Source organism: Sphaerodactylus townsendi, linkage group LG09 (assembly GCF_021028975.2).
Source record: "Sphaerodactylus townsendi isolate TG3544 linkage group LG09, MPM_Stown_v2.3, whole genome shotgun sequence".
NCBI classification, from domain to species: Eukaryota; Metazoa; Chordata; class Lepidosauria; order Squamata; family Sphaerodactylidae; genus Sphaerodactylus; species Sphaerodactylus townsendi.
The window spans coordinates 58240206-58256483 of NC_059433.1; the positions used below are offsets into that span (position 1 = coordinate 58240206).

The following is a 16278-nucleotide window of genomic DNA, read 5'->3' on the forward strand; positions in this document are numbered from 1 at the left end:
CAAGTCAAGTCATTTGGATTGTATGGGCAGACCCTCCTGTCTTACAAAAGAATTTTTACCAAAAATATGTGGACAGTCTTCATCTATGGGTAGGATATGAGAGAAGATAAATCTGCTTTTGACTGATGTGCATAAAAGTTGAAGGCTTCCTCAAGTGGCACATGGTACTACCTTTCTCAGTGTGGTGACCTGCCGGTTTGGAACTTTGGGAGTTAAAGCATTTTCACCACCACCACAAATGCTGCATCCCATCATTAAAAATGGTCTCCATATTGTGCTTGTGTTGATTGTCTTGTTCTTAGTCTTATTCTATTAATAGATAAACTAACTGGCACTAGAAAGTGAGGAGGCTTTTCCTCTGTCTCTAAGGAATTTAGGCCAACAAGCCTTTTAGGTCAGCAAATTAGATAAGAGCAGAGAGCAAGCAGATCAAGTGGGTTCAGGCTCAGCTCTCAGTGAATCTGTATTTGGGCTACATCACTTGATACTGCAGATGTAAGACCACATACTGAAAAATAAATCTCATGCGCATGGAAAACATGCATGTTAAAGAAATAGGTACAAATCTTTGCCCCTGACATTTAATTTTCTACAGGTAAGACTCTTTGTCCCTGACATTTTCTGTGTGGATGAAATTGTTTTTAGGAAGAAACACTCCTCAGATTTTTTTTTTTTTACCATTCATGAAACGACCAGGTATAGCTGAGGTCTTCATGGCTTTTATGACAACACTAGGGAGATTGACCAAGAGAAGTGTGGTTAAAGGAAGTAAAGTAGGCAAGAGCTAAAAAGCAGACATGATGAAATAGTGAGTTTTGGGGAGGTTGGGAGAACCCTGGAGCTGAAAATAGAAAAAACTAAGTGAGGCAGAACTTCACACAGTAATCTAGAACAAGAGGACATGGGTCATTGATGGAATACCTTTAAAAGTGTCCTAGAATGAGAGTTCTGCCAGTGGTTTCTTCTATCACTGCAGCTACTGTAGAAAGGTGAAGCAAGAGCCAAGAAGCAGTGTTTTGTGGGGTAGGATACAATTTCACATTTGTGATTTGAACTGCCATGCTAGTTCTTTAGCTGCTGTTGACTGTTAACTGCATTAATGAATGTATCGTAGGCATAACATAAAGGAGAAAGTGTCTTTCATGTCTTATCCTTTTTACTGCTAAGCAGCAGGTATATATGCCTGCCACACTAGGGAAAGCTCATTAAGTTAATTGGGTCAACATGACTATCCACAGAATGCCTATCATATTAAAAATCACTGTCTCTGCTAAAGAGCTTAGGGCAATGTTGGGCTGAGTCCACCAGACCATGAAATACAACTTGTAGTTTGATTAAAAGCCTGTAACTTCATTGTAAGTTTCTAGGTTAGTAGATTGTCAGGCACAAAATAAATATAGGTTCAGGGAATTTTGCTGTAAGCTATAAAATTAGACTTAACATGAGTAATGCATTGCAATAAATTATAGACAGTAGTCACGTTGGTTTGTAGTAGAACAGCTCAGTGGTGGGATTCAAATCATTTAACAACCGGTTTCGGTGGTGGGATTCAAATCATTTAACAACTGGTTGTTTACAAGCACCATTTTAACAACCGGTTCTGCTGAAGTGGTGCGAATCTGCTGAATTCCACCACTGGAACAGCTAAATTTGCATCCAGTAGCACTTTAAGAGACCAACCAGATTGTTGGGGTATGAGCTTTTGAGAGAATAAGTACTCTTCAGACAAAGTGAGCTTTGACTGCCAAATGCTTATTCCCTGAAAATCTTTTTGGTCTCTAATGTGCTACTGGACTCTAATATAGCTCTTACATTGCAATAAAATACAGTTTTCAAACACTGCTGTTGTCAGCAATACATTAGTATTACTAATCCGTTGGGGATTTTAAACTGAAGTGCCCAACTGCTAAAGGTTTTTAAACAAAAAACCTAGTAGCAAATAGTACCCACCAAGCCTTTTCAAATCAAGAAAATGGCAAGGAGGCCATAAATCTCTATGTGCTGTCCTGATCTATCTCCATTTTGCTGTCCTGAATTGAGTCCCAACTTCTCTGGGACCTGAATTCCAACTGTGAATTCACAGTGTATATCTGATTGCAAGTCCTTGTGGAAAAACCAGACGCAACCTGAGAACTTTGTAACATGTGGTTAGGTCCCATCAGGCAATGCTTATGACATGAGCACTGTTATTCTAGTATAAAAGATATTTAGAAGGTACCCATGCAACTGTACAATCATATCTCATACAGCATGATAGTAATGAATATATTATAGGAAAAAAGGGCTGCATTTCCTAAATAATAGAAAATTGTACAATACGTATTCTCTCAAGAGGTCTTTGCCATGTCCCTAAATTCAGACATCAGAGTACTTTTATTGGCATTTGTACAAAAGAAAGCCAGTAAACAAATAAAAATATAATAGTACCTCAACTGGTACATTTTAAAAATTAAAATCTGCTTGCGGAACCAGTCGTTGAAGAGTGGTTGACTTTATCACACTTGATTGCAAGTTGGATCATAATTTCTGCTAAAAATTTAGCTACGAAATCTGTTGTTAATGGGTCTTTATCACTGAAGAGTATAGTCTGAGCCAATATAGCATAGAGAGTGTCCATAATTTTGCCTATACTGACATCAGTCTCTATGCGCAATGCAGCATTTAAAATGTTATTTGGGAGCTGTAGGATAGACCTCAGAAATTTGGATTGGGGACATTCAAGATTGCAGAGGGAGCCGGTTATAGTGAGTGGTGTACCATAAGACAGTTTTGCCAATAATTTAGCCTTGAATAGTTTGATGGCAGCTGGGATGTGACGACCACCTCTATTCCAATAATAATTTCTAATGGCGCCAGAACTTTTAGACGCATTTGCAATAACACATTTAGTATGAGCCATTCTGAACATATACTATTTGAATGCTCATATTATGATGAGATACGTTGGATGCTTCTTCCCCATTACCAGGCAAACTCCTTTTTGTCTAAGAAAGAAAAGATTAAAATACTGCTATCAGATACAAATAAACATCTAACACATTCTGTTGCCAAGTTTGCCTGGATATCTAGTAAAATCAGGAAGGCCCGACAGAGTGCCACCAGCTCTGCCAGCTAATTCATATTTATTATTAGCTGGACACTCTACTCATTTATTTGGTGCTTATGTCTTGACTTTTCTGACGCCTATTATCTGCACTTTGTTATCTGTTTTAATCTGTATTTTTGTAATTTCAGAAATTTTTGTGATTTTAATCCTTTTGTACCTTGCTGGTCAATGACTGTAAATAAATCGATCTGATCGCTGAAGAGGATTTTTATTAATTTGGCGTTCATATTAAATGTTATTCCAAAGTCAAGCATTGCCAGGCAAATTGTTTACAATTAATTAATAAATGGCATAGAGAATCTGGAATGACACAACCTAAGAAACATAGTCTCTACTGGAATGGAATCTGTTTATATTTTTCATAAGTGACTTTTGATGGGAAGACATTTAAACATGCCAGCTTGAATGCCCAGGGGATAGTTGGAGACTCTGGAGAAGCTAAATAAGACGTTGATTTCTTATATAGGTAGGAAAGACCAAAAAGGTGGGGTGCATCATTCCTGGAAAAATTTGCCTTGCATGGTCTTCTAATCTTTCAACAATTAGTCTCAAGATAGACTTTTCTTCTCGATCAACTAGGGAATTTATGTCCAAACCTAACTGAATAAGTTTCTTTAGAACAAATTCATGCCATTTAGCATGTAGAACATGAGGCTTGGAGCTTGGGAGCAAAAGTGAGTCCTGAACCCTCGTCTCTAATCTCTGTTGGCCAAGTTCAGAGCAGATTACGGTATTTGTTATGCTGTTGGTTGGCACATGGCAAATCTCTGAAGAAAGACTGTTCCAGAGCCTGAGCACACTTGGTCAGAACAATTTAATATTTCCTGGGTTTGTGAAGTAACACTTTATTTTTTCCTTATGTTCCTACAGTTGATTGGTTTTGTCTATGCCTGTTACGTGATCAGTGTCTTCATGGAGGAAGAGGACAGTTGTAAGTACTGATACGCACCTACCCATCTCTGGAGCCACAATCCTTAGGTGAGATTTAGTATTACTCTCCTAGCCAACTGTATGAAACGAGAAGGGAAAATTTTCAAAAGTTACAGTCAGTCTCTGCGAGCAATACACAAGAATAAAGCTAAGCACTTAAAATGGCCCATATTATCAACGTCCTCTTTAAATTTTGACTTATTAACCATTCCAGCTCAATTGACAGTGATGTTGGAAAAGACACATTTTTCAACATAGAAATCTTTTCCTGCAGTACAGTTTAATCATGACATATTGTAAATGTAAGCTACTCTATTTTCTTATTTGGCTTGTACTTTTAAAGCATTGTGCTGGATCTACTATCTTTTCTACTTAATGTTGCCCATCTTCCTGGTACTTCCTTCCTGCATGACTTTTGTCCATGTGGGTTCCATTGTCAGTGGTCAAAACAGGCCCTTTATATGTCTTTTTGACAGTGGAAAAGCTGATAGACTCCAACCCACTGTTTACAAATCTGTTTCTAAAAACAATAGGTCATATAGTTCTAAATGAGCATAATATCAAGGAACCAAAGCAGTTCTAATATCCAGTATTCCTCCTGATTGGATCACTGATGAGGTCTTTTTCCAAGAATGTTATGATGTTGTTACTGCAATCCTAAACAGGGTTACACTCTTCTTAACCCATTAGCTACAATGAACTTAGAAGGGTGTGACACTGTGCAGGAATACATTGTTATTCTAATTATTTTACAGCTCACCCCAAGCCTTGGGAAAGGACAATTTGGCTCTTTATCCATATTTTCACTCTAAACTACACTGGTGTTTCCAATTGCTATCTTTTAAGAATGAAATATGCACCACATAGTCTGCTTTGAAAATGGCTAAAACTGTCCAACATTAATTTATTGCAGTATATACCCAGATTTATTGGCCTTTAAGACTCTCAATGAAATATTCCTGTATTGTTCAGTTCACAAAAATTCTTGGACTAACACCTGGCTTTAAAATTAATAACAGCCACCTCTTTCTTTGCTTGGCAGAGCTTAAGGGGATGCATGCTAAGCTTAACTGAGGAGCAGATTCAAAAGGGCAATATATAAATATATGAAGGAATGTTCTGTACATTTGTTGTAATTTTGACTTTCATATCACATTGCAATTTACTTCCTGACATGTTTCTTAATTTTAAAACTGCACAAATATGAAATCATTCCCATCGTTCCTCAGTAAGAGCATGTTTGGTACTTATGTGGTCTTAAGTTCATTGTTTGTCATTAATGAATCTCAGATTTCAAGACTCTGAAAGACCTTTGCTTCAGATCCTGAAAAATTATTGACAGGACTTTACTGAATGGACCTCTGATGTAACTAAGGCCCTTTCTGCACGGAGGCGGAAGGGCTTGGGTTGGTGTTGCTGACGCCGCATGGACTGTCCCAGAAAGAACAGGGAAGACGGCGCTGCTGGGCGCCATCGCCCGGTCGACTTACCTGCTTTCCGGCCCTCCGGCGCATCGCCGGGGCCTGGGGACACGCCTCCCCTGCCCTGCGCGCCTGCTTCCGCATCGCAAAGCAGGGGGGCGTGTCCCCAGGCCCCGGCGATGCACCGGAGGGCCGGAGAGCAGGTAAGTGAAGGGAGGGAGTGGGGGGGGAAGCTCCTGGGCAGCGGCTTCCAGCCAGCATTTCCAAAAAACCACGCTGGGGAAGCGTGGTTTGGAAACGCCGGCTTGGCGCCGATCGGGCAGCGCGAGGGCGGTGCTGCTGCGAAGCAGCTGCGCCCCCCGTTGCGAATGGCAGCCTGGGGACAGCATTTTTGCCATCCCCAGGCCGCCATATTCCGCCCATGTGGAAAGGGCCTAAGAGTCCCATCCAGAGGGGAATGCCAAAGGAGCATGTGGGAGCAGCAGTTTTAAAGCTAGTGACACCAAAATTTCAGGGTATCTTCAGGAGACCATCCTGATGGCAACCCCCAAGTTTGGTGAAGTTTGGTTCAGGGGGGGGCAAAGTTAATGGACTCCCAAAAGGGGTGCCCCATCCCCCATTGTTTCCAATGGGAGCTGATAGAAGATAGAGGCTGCCCCTTTGAGGGTCCATAACTTTAGCCCCCCATGAACCAAACTTGGGGGGGAGTGTCATCAGGACAGTCTCCTGAAGATACCCTGAAAGTTCTGTGACTGTGCCTTCAGAAATGTGCACTCCACAGGCAGCACCAGAAATTCCCCATTGACATCAATGGAAAAAAATCAATGCAGAAGTAAGATTCTTGGGCAAATTTCTCGGGGTGCCTGTCAGGTGTGCAATTGTTAAGCTAGTGACACCACCATTTCAGTGTATCATCTGGAGACTGTCCTGATGACACCCCCCAAGTTTGGTGAAGCTTGGTTCAGGGGGGACAAAGTTATGGACCCTCAAAGGTGCAGTCCCCGTCTCCTTAGCTCCCATTGGAAACAATGGGGGATGGGGCAACCCGTTTGGGGGTTCATAACTTTGGACCCCCTGAACCAAACTGCACCAAACTTGGGAGGCATCATCAGGACAGTCTCCTTATGATATCGTGTAATTCTGGTGCCGATATCTCTAAAAATGAAACAACACCAAAAAATAAAAATGCAGGAGCATGCCTGGCAAAATTCCTGAGCCCTGGGCAGCTGCCCACATTGCCCAATGGACATTACGCCACTGGTTCAAGGCACCGGAAACTGAAACAGCCTTCATTTTGAAGGGGGAAAGTGTGGATTCTCTGAGAATTGGTCTGACATTTTGTCATTCATATATTGTTCAAGGCCACAGGTTATTTGCACTTTTCTTGCCGCCACCAAAGACTATGCTGTTCAGATTTGATAGTTTGCTATTGTGGCTGTGTTTCTGTTGTTGTGAGATTGTTAAAGCTGACAGATTTGTGCAGACTGCCTGTAAAATATTAGCTAAAGTGCCTTTGAAATTGAGAAAATGGAGAACAGAGAGAATTACTACTGGAAAAGATTAACTTCTCTCGCTCTCAAAATGACATATCAAAAATATCAAAGAAGATATCAAATATTTTAATGGTATATTTTATACATAAAAACCCTTTACATCCATCCACTTTATCAAATTCAAATCAATCAATAACTGCAGAGATTTAAAAATATAAATAATTACTTGATACATATTAGAAAAGAAATAGAAACAGCTGAACAATTTCAACACAAGAAATTTCTAAGAGAAGAAAAATAAAATACAAACTATCACTGTCTAACAAATAATAGTTTTCCCCAGACATTACCTAAAAAACTTACCTAATAGTCTTTCTTGCTGTTAAAAAAAAAGAAGGCGTCACAAATACATCTTATTAGCTATTTGTCTCAGTGAGAATCTAGAAGATCTCTTGCCAGGCAAAGACCAGAGTCCCATCGCATCTTGAGAGCCCAGCCCCAAGAGTCCAGTGGCATCTGATAATCTGACTAAAGGACCAGACTACCAGAGTTCAGGTGTCCAGTGGCATCTTCCCTGGCTAGCTTCAGTTCCAGACTGGGAAGAGGCACCAAGTGAACTAAAACTGGACACAATGTGTAACAGACTTCTCTCTGTGATACACCTCTGAAGATGCCAGCCACAGATGCAGGCAAAACATTAGGAACAAGATCTATTAGACCACGCCACACAGCCCAGAAAACCTACAACTAAAACTCCTGTTTTTATACAATTTTCAGCATTAGTCATCGCCACCTAATCTACAGTGACATCATTTCAAACCAATCCTCTGTATTATATTTTTGAAAATAAGAAGAAAATGCTAGATCAGGGGTCGGCAACCTTTAACACCCAAAGAACCATTTGAACCTGTTTTCCACAGGAAAAAAAAACACTTGGAGCTGCAAATACTGTTTGACATTTAAAATGAAGATAACACTGTATATATTGTTTTTTTACCTTTACGCTTTGTATAAACAATTATAGTGTGTTGCTTATGAAATCCATGAAGTGCTACAGAGAAAATTATATTTTATTTATGTAAAGAACACATTTTGAACTCTTAAAAAATAATAACCAAAAAATGTGGCGAGTTGAAGGTCTCTTTCAAATAAATTAAAAAGCTGAACTTAAATTATCCATGTGGCAAACAAAAAATACCGTGAGCTGTCATCCAAGCGGGCGGGATAGACAGCGGCAGCGACACCAATGACGGAAAGTTGCACTTGGGACACGGCGAGCGCGCTTCCCTCACAGTCCCTTCCGTCCTTCCTCCTTCCAGCGTCCTTTCCCCTCCTTCCCTCATCTGGTGCCTGGGAAGGAGGGGAAAGTATGCCAGAGGGAGGAAGGAAGGGCTGGGGAAGGAGGCATGCTTGCTGCGTCCCAAGTGCAACTTGCTGTCGTTGGTGTCACTGGTGCTATCTATCCCGCCCACTTGGGCAAGAAGCGGGATAGACAGTGGCAGCGATGCCAACAACAGCAAGTTGCACTTGGGACACAGCGAGCGTGCCTCCCTCCCCACCCCCTCCTCCCTTCTTCCCTCCCTCCAGCATCCTTTCCCCTCCTTCCCTCGTCTGGTGCCTGCTGTCACCTGTCCGGCTGGGGGCGTCCTGCATATACGGCCCAGGGTAGTTGTGCGCTTGCTTATTATGGCAAAGCGCGGTCCTCCGGTTGCTCAGGTCCCAAGCCACACAGAGCCACAGTACAAAGACGAAAGAGCCGCATTCGGCTCCAGAGCTGCAGGTTGCAGACCCCTGTACTAGATTAATTTCCACAGAAGAACATGCAACCTGCAGTATACCGTGTTTCCCCGAATATAAGACAGTGTCTTATGTTAATTTTTGCTCCCAAAGATGCGCTATGTCTCATTTTCAGGGGATGTCTTATTTTTCTGTGTTCTGTTCGTCGGGCATGCTTCCAAACAAAAACTTTGCTATGTCTTATTTTGGGGGGATGCCTTATATTTCGCACTTCAGCAAAACCTCTACTATGTCTTATTTTTTGGGGATGTCTTATATTAGGGGAAACAGGGTAGGCAGCTGATATTTGTGGAACATAGACAAACATCACTGGATCCAATACTCACCTATTCTAACCAATGAAAGTCTTTTGGCTCTAGTAGCCTCTATAATGGGTGGGAAACTGTCTGAAACCACCAGGCTATGCTGTGCCAGCTGTTTTCCAGAATCTCTGTCTCAAGTAAGTTATTGATCTGCAGCTTTCAGCGGGCTAGTACCAGCAAGGGGCTAAGTGAAAAGGGGCAGTCTTTGTCAACTGTTGCTTGAGTCTACATCCTTGTGGTACTAATTCGCTTCAGTATTCCCCTGGCAGTTATGAACAGCTTAAGTCATTTTCAGTCTCTGTGAATCCTGCAGAGCACCAAAGCAGTTGCCCTTGGAAAATCAATCACATTTTGCAGCCAACGGTAGTCAAAATAATTAGTTCCTTTTGCAACCAGCAGTGATCTGCAGGTTGATAAAAACTCCTCTCTTCAACTCCACAAGAAATAATGATGGTAGTTCACAGAGGGCTCTTTCTTTAACATGTAAGCATCAGTGCTACAAAATGGTTTCCTTAATGCAACAAATGTCTGACTATGTGGGATATAAAAATCATGTTTCCGTATAACTATATTTCCAGCTTTCCAAATTACAGCTTATTTCAGTTATCCTGGGAATCCATTATAGCTATTGCCATTTTTCTGAACAAGGTGTAAGATAAACTGGTTTTCCCATTGCTACTCCACACTAGATAACGCTGTTTTCACAAATGTGATACTGTTCACTCAGTAATGCTTTAAATACAGTGAAAACCGGGTTTTTAGAAGCACATTTAAAGGTTACACTGTGTAGTTTTAGCTGTTTAAACTTTTCCTGTGTAGTAGCCCAGTTGTATCTGAATGCAACAAAATGTATCTTCCCTTATATTAAGAATGTGAAGTTTGAACAGCAACGTCACCCTTTCAGCCTCAAGACATTCACACAACTGTTCTAGCCAGTAGCATTCTTTTAGTTTCATCACTCCATTCTGATAAGCCTTTGTGTCCACCATTCACCACACACTGAGAAATGATCAGAAGCAGATTTTTTCCCCTTGTGGTTACATTTGAACATGTTAGGCATCTGTATCAGAAATTTTCATAGGATTTTAAAGCCTTTAAACGTTTAAAGCTTTTGAATACTGGCTGGACCCCGTGTTGTCAGATGTATGAAGTATTACTGTCAGTTTGCAGAGGTCTTACATGAACATGGGCAAGAGGAAAAATAAAGTGTACACAGTGGGGCCAAAAGCCATGAAATGCTATTCTTTTTTAGATTTGTGACATTTTTGTGCAAAACAGAAGAGAGGAACAGTGTCCCATTCACAATAGTGGTAATAGTTAGCAAAGGGTCAGCTCAATGCATGTGAAATGGCAGGGGGTAAACATTTGAATTACCAGATCGCTCTGCATGAATGTAAAAAGGCCACTGATACCTCAAGCAAGATGAGTGGATGAGCACCAGTTATGTGTCTAATGCACAGGTGTTTCTAAATGGTTCAAAAATTGCTTGAAATTTCTGAAACTTTTAGCAATCTGTGCCCATCTGGTATGAGTTTGCTTCATATAAAGGTTTTCTGCCTTCCGGAGGCTATTTGTATCATGGCAGATTATAGAATGAAACAGCTAATTTGCTACAACTTTTGCCTTGGGATGATTTTATTTCAAGCTGCATTGTGTATCAAAAAAAAAGGTTGGAACTTTTAAAAGGAAATAAACACACAAGATTACTTGTAGTCCCCTTGATAGTATAATAAACTGAACATTCTGGTACAGGCAGTTTTAAAGTTTAATTGTGAACTTCTATTCAGACATAACACAAAAACAGGGTTTATTTTAGCTATGATTTGTTTGTGAAACCAGGACTTTGCTCACAGTTATATCTGGGCTCTTCTTTACAGATGCTTACCTGAACACTGTTTCCTCCCTTTCAGAGATGTGGTTGGTATCCCAACTTCCACTCTGACTAAGTCTAGCTTTGCCAACCTCCACGAGGGGCCTGGAGATCTCCCAGAATTACAACTGAACTCCAGATTATAGAGAATTAGTGGATAAAATGGCTGTTCTGGAGGGTAGACTCTATAGAATTATATGCTGCCCTGTGTTCTCCAAACACTCTCTCCTTATGCCCCCCCCCCACACACACACACCCCCCCCAAATGTCAGGATTTTCCCAATCTGGAGTTGGCAGTCCTAAAGCAGCTCTGAGGAACTAGCCAGGACTAAACCAAAATGTGTATATTTTTTGTGTCACATAATAGGGTTTTCCTGTATTCTCATTCCCCTTACCTCTAACTTCCTGTTTCTTCATGTGTGGGGTTCAGTTCCACACATATTTTGGTCCCTCGTGTAGTAAGTTTGACATCACACAGCTTTAAATCAAGCATATCTCTCTGCAGATTGAAATGGAAGTTTTTAATGCTCTTTTTAAAGCTGTGTGATGTCACTTGACCACTAGAGGGAACAAAACACAGACAGAACTGAGAAAACATTGAGGAGGAGAGGAAGTTAGAAGCAAGGAATATGAGAATACAGAAAGTCTGAATGATCCTGATTCAATATCCTTTCACTAACCATCATTAGCAGAGCGGCCTTCATTCAGATGATTACACTAGTTTAATTAAACCATGTTTTTATATTATGTCTGAATTGAGCCATAACAATACAGCTCTTTTAGAAATAATGATCTAGTCTTAAAAAGTAAAGTTCCCCTTCAGTCGTGTCTGACCCTGGGGTACCACTGCAAGCAGTGATTTTATAGGCAAGCCACTTTTGTGGGGTAGTTTGCCATTGCTTTCCCCGGCTATTCTTTACCCCCTAGCTATGAGCTAGGTACTCATTCACCGACCAGGAAATGGATGGATGGCTGAGTTGACCATGAGCCAGCTGCCAGGATATCTGACCCACAGGGGGTACGAACTCCTGACCATGTGAGTGGCAGTGCAAGCACTTAACCAGTACGCCACATGGCTCCTTGATCTAGTTTTAGCCAAGTGTTAGTCTTGATGGTAACACAGAGCTTAAAAGCACATCTTTTAGCACATCTTAGCCTGTTGTGTGCACATATACTTTGTACCAGGTTGTTTGTGGCTGATTTTGTGAAGTGTGAGCAAAGCACAGCTGGTTCCCCCTGGGGATATGGAATACAAAAGCAGTTTTTTCTAAGGGTTTTGTGTGTCCATGCAGTCTCAGAGTGCAAATAAGCTCTGCAGAATCCATGATCAAAGTGAATTTCTATTAAAAGCCAAGCTGCAGAAAACAATTTGGGAAATCAGTGAACTGTGCTACCTACCAGTTTCTCGATGCTTATCTGTCTGCTGTGTGGCAGCCTGCCCAGTTGGCTTCACAATAAGATAATTGGTATCAGTATCTGTTGCAAATGGGCCAGGAAAGCTACTTGTTCAGAAGTAATTGGTATTTCACTATGCAAATTGTGGAAAAACTCAACTGCCTTTCAGCTGATGGCTAGAGAAGAAAAAGAACCATATTTGCTAAGACCTCAAGCATTTAGGTGCCTTTTGACTTTTGAGCAATCCAAGAATCTTGGGATCAGGCAACAATCCATTAAGAGTATATAAAGTATTCCATTCAAAATTAAGTTATATAACATATGGACTTAAACGTAAGATCAAAATGTGAATTCTTTTTCTAGACCTTCCATGTCTTTTAGGCTATGGATGTCGTGATGAGCAGTCATGAATATCTATGTGTGTATCAGTCACATGGACCAATGATTACTAAATGCAATATTAAGTCCATACAAATGTCTTTGTCATGTCATGCCAGACTCAATCTAGTTTAGGATTAAGTTTTCGACATGCACCAAGAATTTGTGAGAACCTCGTAGATATGGCATGAATCATAATCGGTCATCTTTATGTAACTACCTACATATGTAAGGCATGCTGCATGTGTAATACTTTCATCCTAGGTGAAGGTGTTTTAATGCAGATCATGAACATATTTACTTAGAAATAAATTTCACTGAAACTGATGTAGCTGTTTTTCAAGGAACTGCAGGACAATTAGTTTTTTATATATACTTTTCAGCATACAAACAGTAAATATGAGGGAGTTTTGTATATACTTTACAACATACAAGCACCCAGTTGTATGACATCACAATAAAACCAGAAAATAATAAGAAATACAGTAAATCAATAAATCTACTAAATACAGTAAATCAGTAAATCTACTATTCACAATAAATATCAGCAGATCCATCCAAAAACAGTCTTCTGTTGACACAAATGTTTTGCAGCAAAGGAAATTTTTCACTATCTTTCTAACTAAACAATTATACTCACAGGTTGTGATCTAAAACTTTTAATTACGAAATCATGGAATGGCTGTGTTTTTTTCTGTAGATCATTTTAAAAGTGCAGCTTTACATTAGGAAGTTGTAATATTACAGAGAAAAACTTCTTTACCAAAAATATTGTTCTAGGTACTGTTTGTAATTACTATAGTTCAAAGGTGGAAGGATACCAGACCAGCTATTTAAACTAATTGAATGAATAATAAAATGTTCTATGGACAATAAGGATCACTGGAAAATAGTGGGTTCTGTTGTCTGTTATAACACAAACGTCATTGCAGAATTTTTTAAAAGTAGTGAATCGTTTCCTTTTACTCCACCCCATAATTTGTATGTTCTTGTTTCAGGTCGAAATAAATTATGAGAATTGAAGACATGGTTGTATTGAGCAGCATTTTGCTGAGGAATCAGATGGTTCAAAGGAAGCACCATCTCTGTGAGGCTGACTCATAGAAGAGAGGCATCATGCAACTAACTTGGACTGTGGATTCTTCTCCCAATGTGTGACTGAAGTCTTCAGTTGCAGCCTCAGTTTTCTTATTGTTGTTAAGTGGATCCTTGTTAGATGAATTTTCTTCACATTATTCCCTTTTATGGACACATGTAAATTGTACTTTTTTGTTTTTATTTTTTCTACAATTATCTAGTGTTTATGGCATGAAATAATTGAATGTGTGAGAACAATGAAATATAGCTCTTTTTTTCAGAAATTCAGTCAGTATTTGGAGATTTAATTCAAACATAGTTGGTAATATGACACACACACAGCCCAAAAAACATAAGATGGCCTTGAGGGGAGAGGGGAAGAGTAAAGGCCACAACATTTAATCAAGGTTTCCACAGTGTCTTTGGTGACAATCCTAAGTACATTTTCCTGTGAGTAAGCCTCAGTGAATCAATGGTACTTACTTCTGAGTTGACCTGCTTAGGGTCACTTTCTTTATTTTATGTTTCACCAATAGTATACTTATGAATTGGCCTTTTTGGTGATCATCATCAAAAATATGATCATCATCACCTAAATATTTTGAAGGCCCAAGTGCTTACGAACCTAGCTGAATTCAGTGGGACTTTCTCCCATGCAAAGGTGCATATACTTACAGCCTCATTAACACATAGTTCTTTCTTCTGATTAAGGCCTTCCTTGCCCTGTGTATGAATTTAGTGGTCTATGAATGAAAATTCTTGGTTTCATTCTCCAGAAATTCAGGGCAGGTATCTATATTTTGCACATATTTTTAATTTTCTTCCTGGAAGAAGCCCAACCAGAATGCATAGTATACTGGGTAGAGCTGGAGTAGCACTAACAGTAGTCTTAGGAGATGGGGAAGAATCACAAGGCCCTTAATTTAAAAGCTTAACAGAATACATTACTAATATAAATCTGTATAAAAAATTTGTAAAGTTGCCTGTAAATAACTCTAGAATGAGACTATGTACCAATGTGACATTTGGGTTTTTTAATTTAGTTTTCAACTATATAAAAAGTGAAACAACCAGCTTTCCCCCTCTCCATAGGCATTTGGCATTATTAGACATTTGCCTAGTTCTTTCATGTTCTACAGTTCTCATAGTGCATTCATTTATTTTATTTGTTTGTTTGTTATATTTATCTCTCGCCCTATTTGCCTTCAGTAATCCATGGCCTTGTATTTCAAGATATGTTTGAATGTGTCAATGAATGAGTCATCAATGGTCATCAGGGAGGGGTAGAAAAGGATGTAACCAGCTGTACCGTTTACCTCAAGAGTGAGGTTGAATTGCTAGTGATGTTTTCATCAGTACATATTTTGATTCACACCATAAGATCTAGCAATTAAATGTGAAACCTATTTGGGGTGATTCTTTCACCTTAATAGACAGGATGTATCACTGTGAATAGTGCAGATAGCATAGATAAGATTTCAACTAAATGCAAATTGAATGGATTCATAATTATCCAGCAGTTCTTAGATGCCCTGCCTTGGTATTCTGAAGTTTAATGACATGGACTCTGTGAGCAAAGATTTGGGACAATATCTGGTCATGAGCATTTATATGAACAGCAGCTTTGCATCAACACCTGCTTTTTTGACATTTGCAGGTAAGAAAAGTAGTCCTGTGGTCAAAGCATCCTTCAGCACCTTCAGTTGGCAATTGTTTTATAAGGATACTGACTGCACTGCTAAGCCAGGACATTTCTCTTCCTTTTAAAAAATTCCAGACTGCAAACTATCAATTTCTCGTAACAGCATTTGATAGCTGCAAACAAAAGTTGGTGTCACAGATTAACTGGCCTCCCTGCTTCTAAACTCATGCTTGTTTAGCTTCATTATAATAAACTATAAGTCCTAAACTGTTTGAAGCAGTAAACAAAAGTGCTTATTTCCTAACCCTGTAAAATACTCACTGTGCATAAACATTTCTACATCCTCCCACAGAAAGTCCACTTAAGCTCTTAACATAAAAAGTCTTTGAATAAGGCAAGAGTGTTTTTCCCCTCTGTGCCCATCTGGAACCTCCAGCCCAAACCTTTGCATCAGGTTCGCTGTTTATAGCAGCAGCATAATATTCCTGGTTTACATACTCTAGTCAGGCTGGCAGTATCTTTGCAGAGGTTTGCAGGGTCTCAGGCAGAGGTTTTTCACATCACTTGCTTCTTGGTCCTTTTCACTGGAGATGCTGAGAATTGAACCTGGGGCCTTCTGCATGCCAATGAAATGCTCTACCACAGCACCTCCCCTTCTTCTCCTTTGCAGAAGAAATTAGTCTTATGACTGAGCCTGAAGGTTCATAGTTTGATCTTATCTGGTTGTAACTGATTGTGACTACATGAGCAGCCCCATGGAGCAGCATTGGAGTGCCCCAAGTAACCCTGCCAGAGGAATATATGGGTTGGGCTGAGAAGGATGCTGAGATACTGATTGAAGAGCAGGGCAGACTCTCCAGCAGGACC

General features: G+C 40.0%; 1 protein-coding gene across 1 annotated transcript in view; it reads left to right on the top strand.

Moving 5' to 3' along the window:
- Positions 1–15683, top strand: part of NKAIN3 (sodium/potassium transporting ATPase interacting 3) — a 243862-nt gene extending 228179 nt beyond the window's left edge. Inside the window, exons 5-6 of the mRNA XM_048508266.1 lie at positions 3977–4084; positions 13691–15683. Coding sequence (XP_048364223.1) covers positions 3977–4048 — 72 coding nt within the window. The 3' untranslated portion in view covers positions 4049–4084; positions 13691–15683. The remainder of the gene's footprint in view (positions 1–3976; positions 4085–13690) is intronic.
- The last annotated feature ends 595 nt before the right edge of the window (positions 15684–16278 follow it).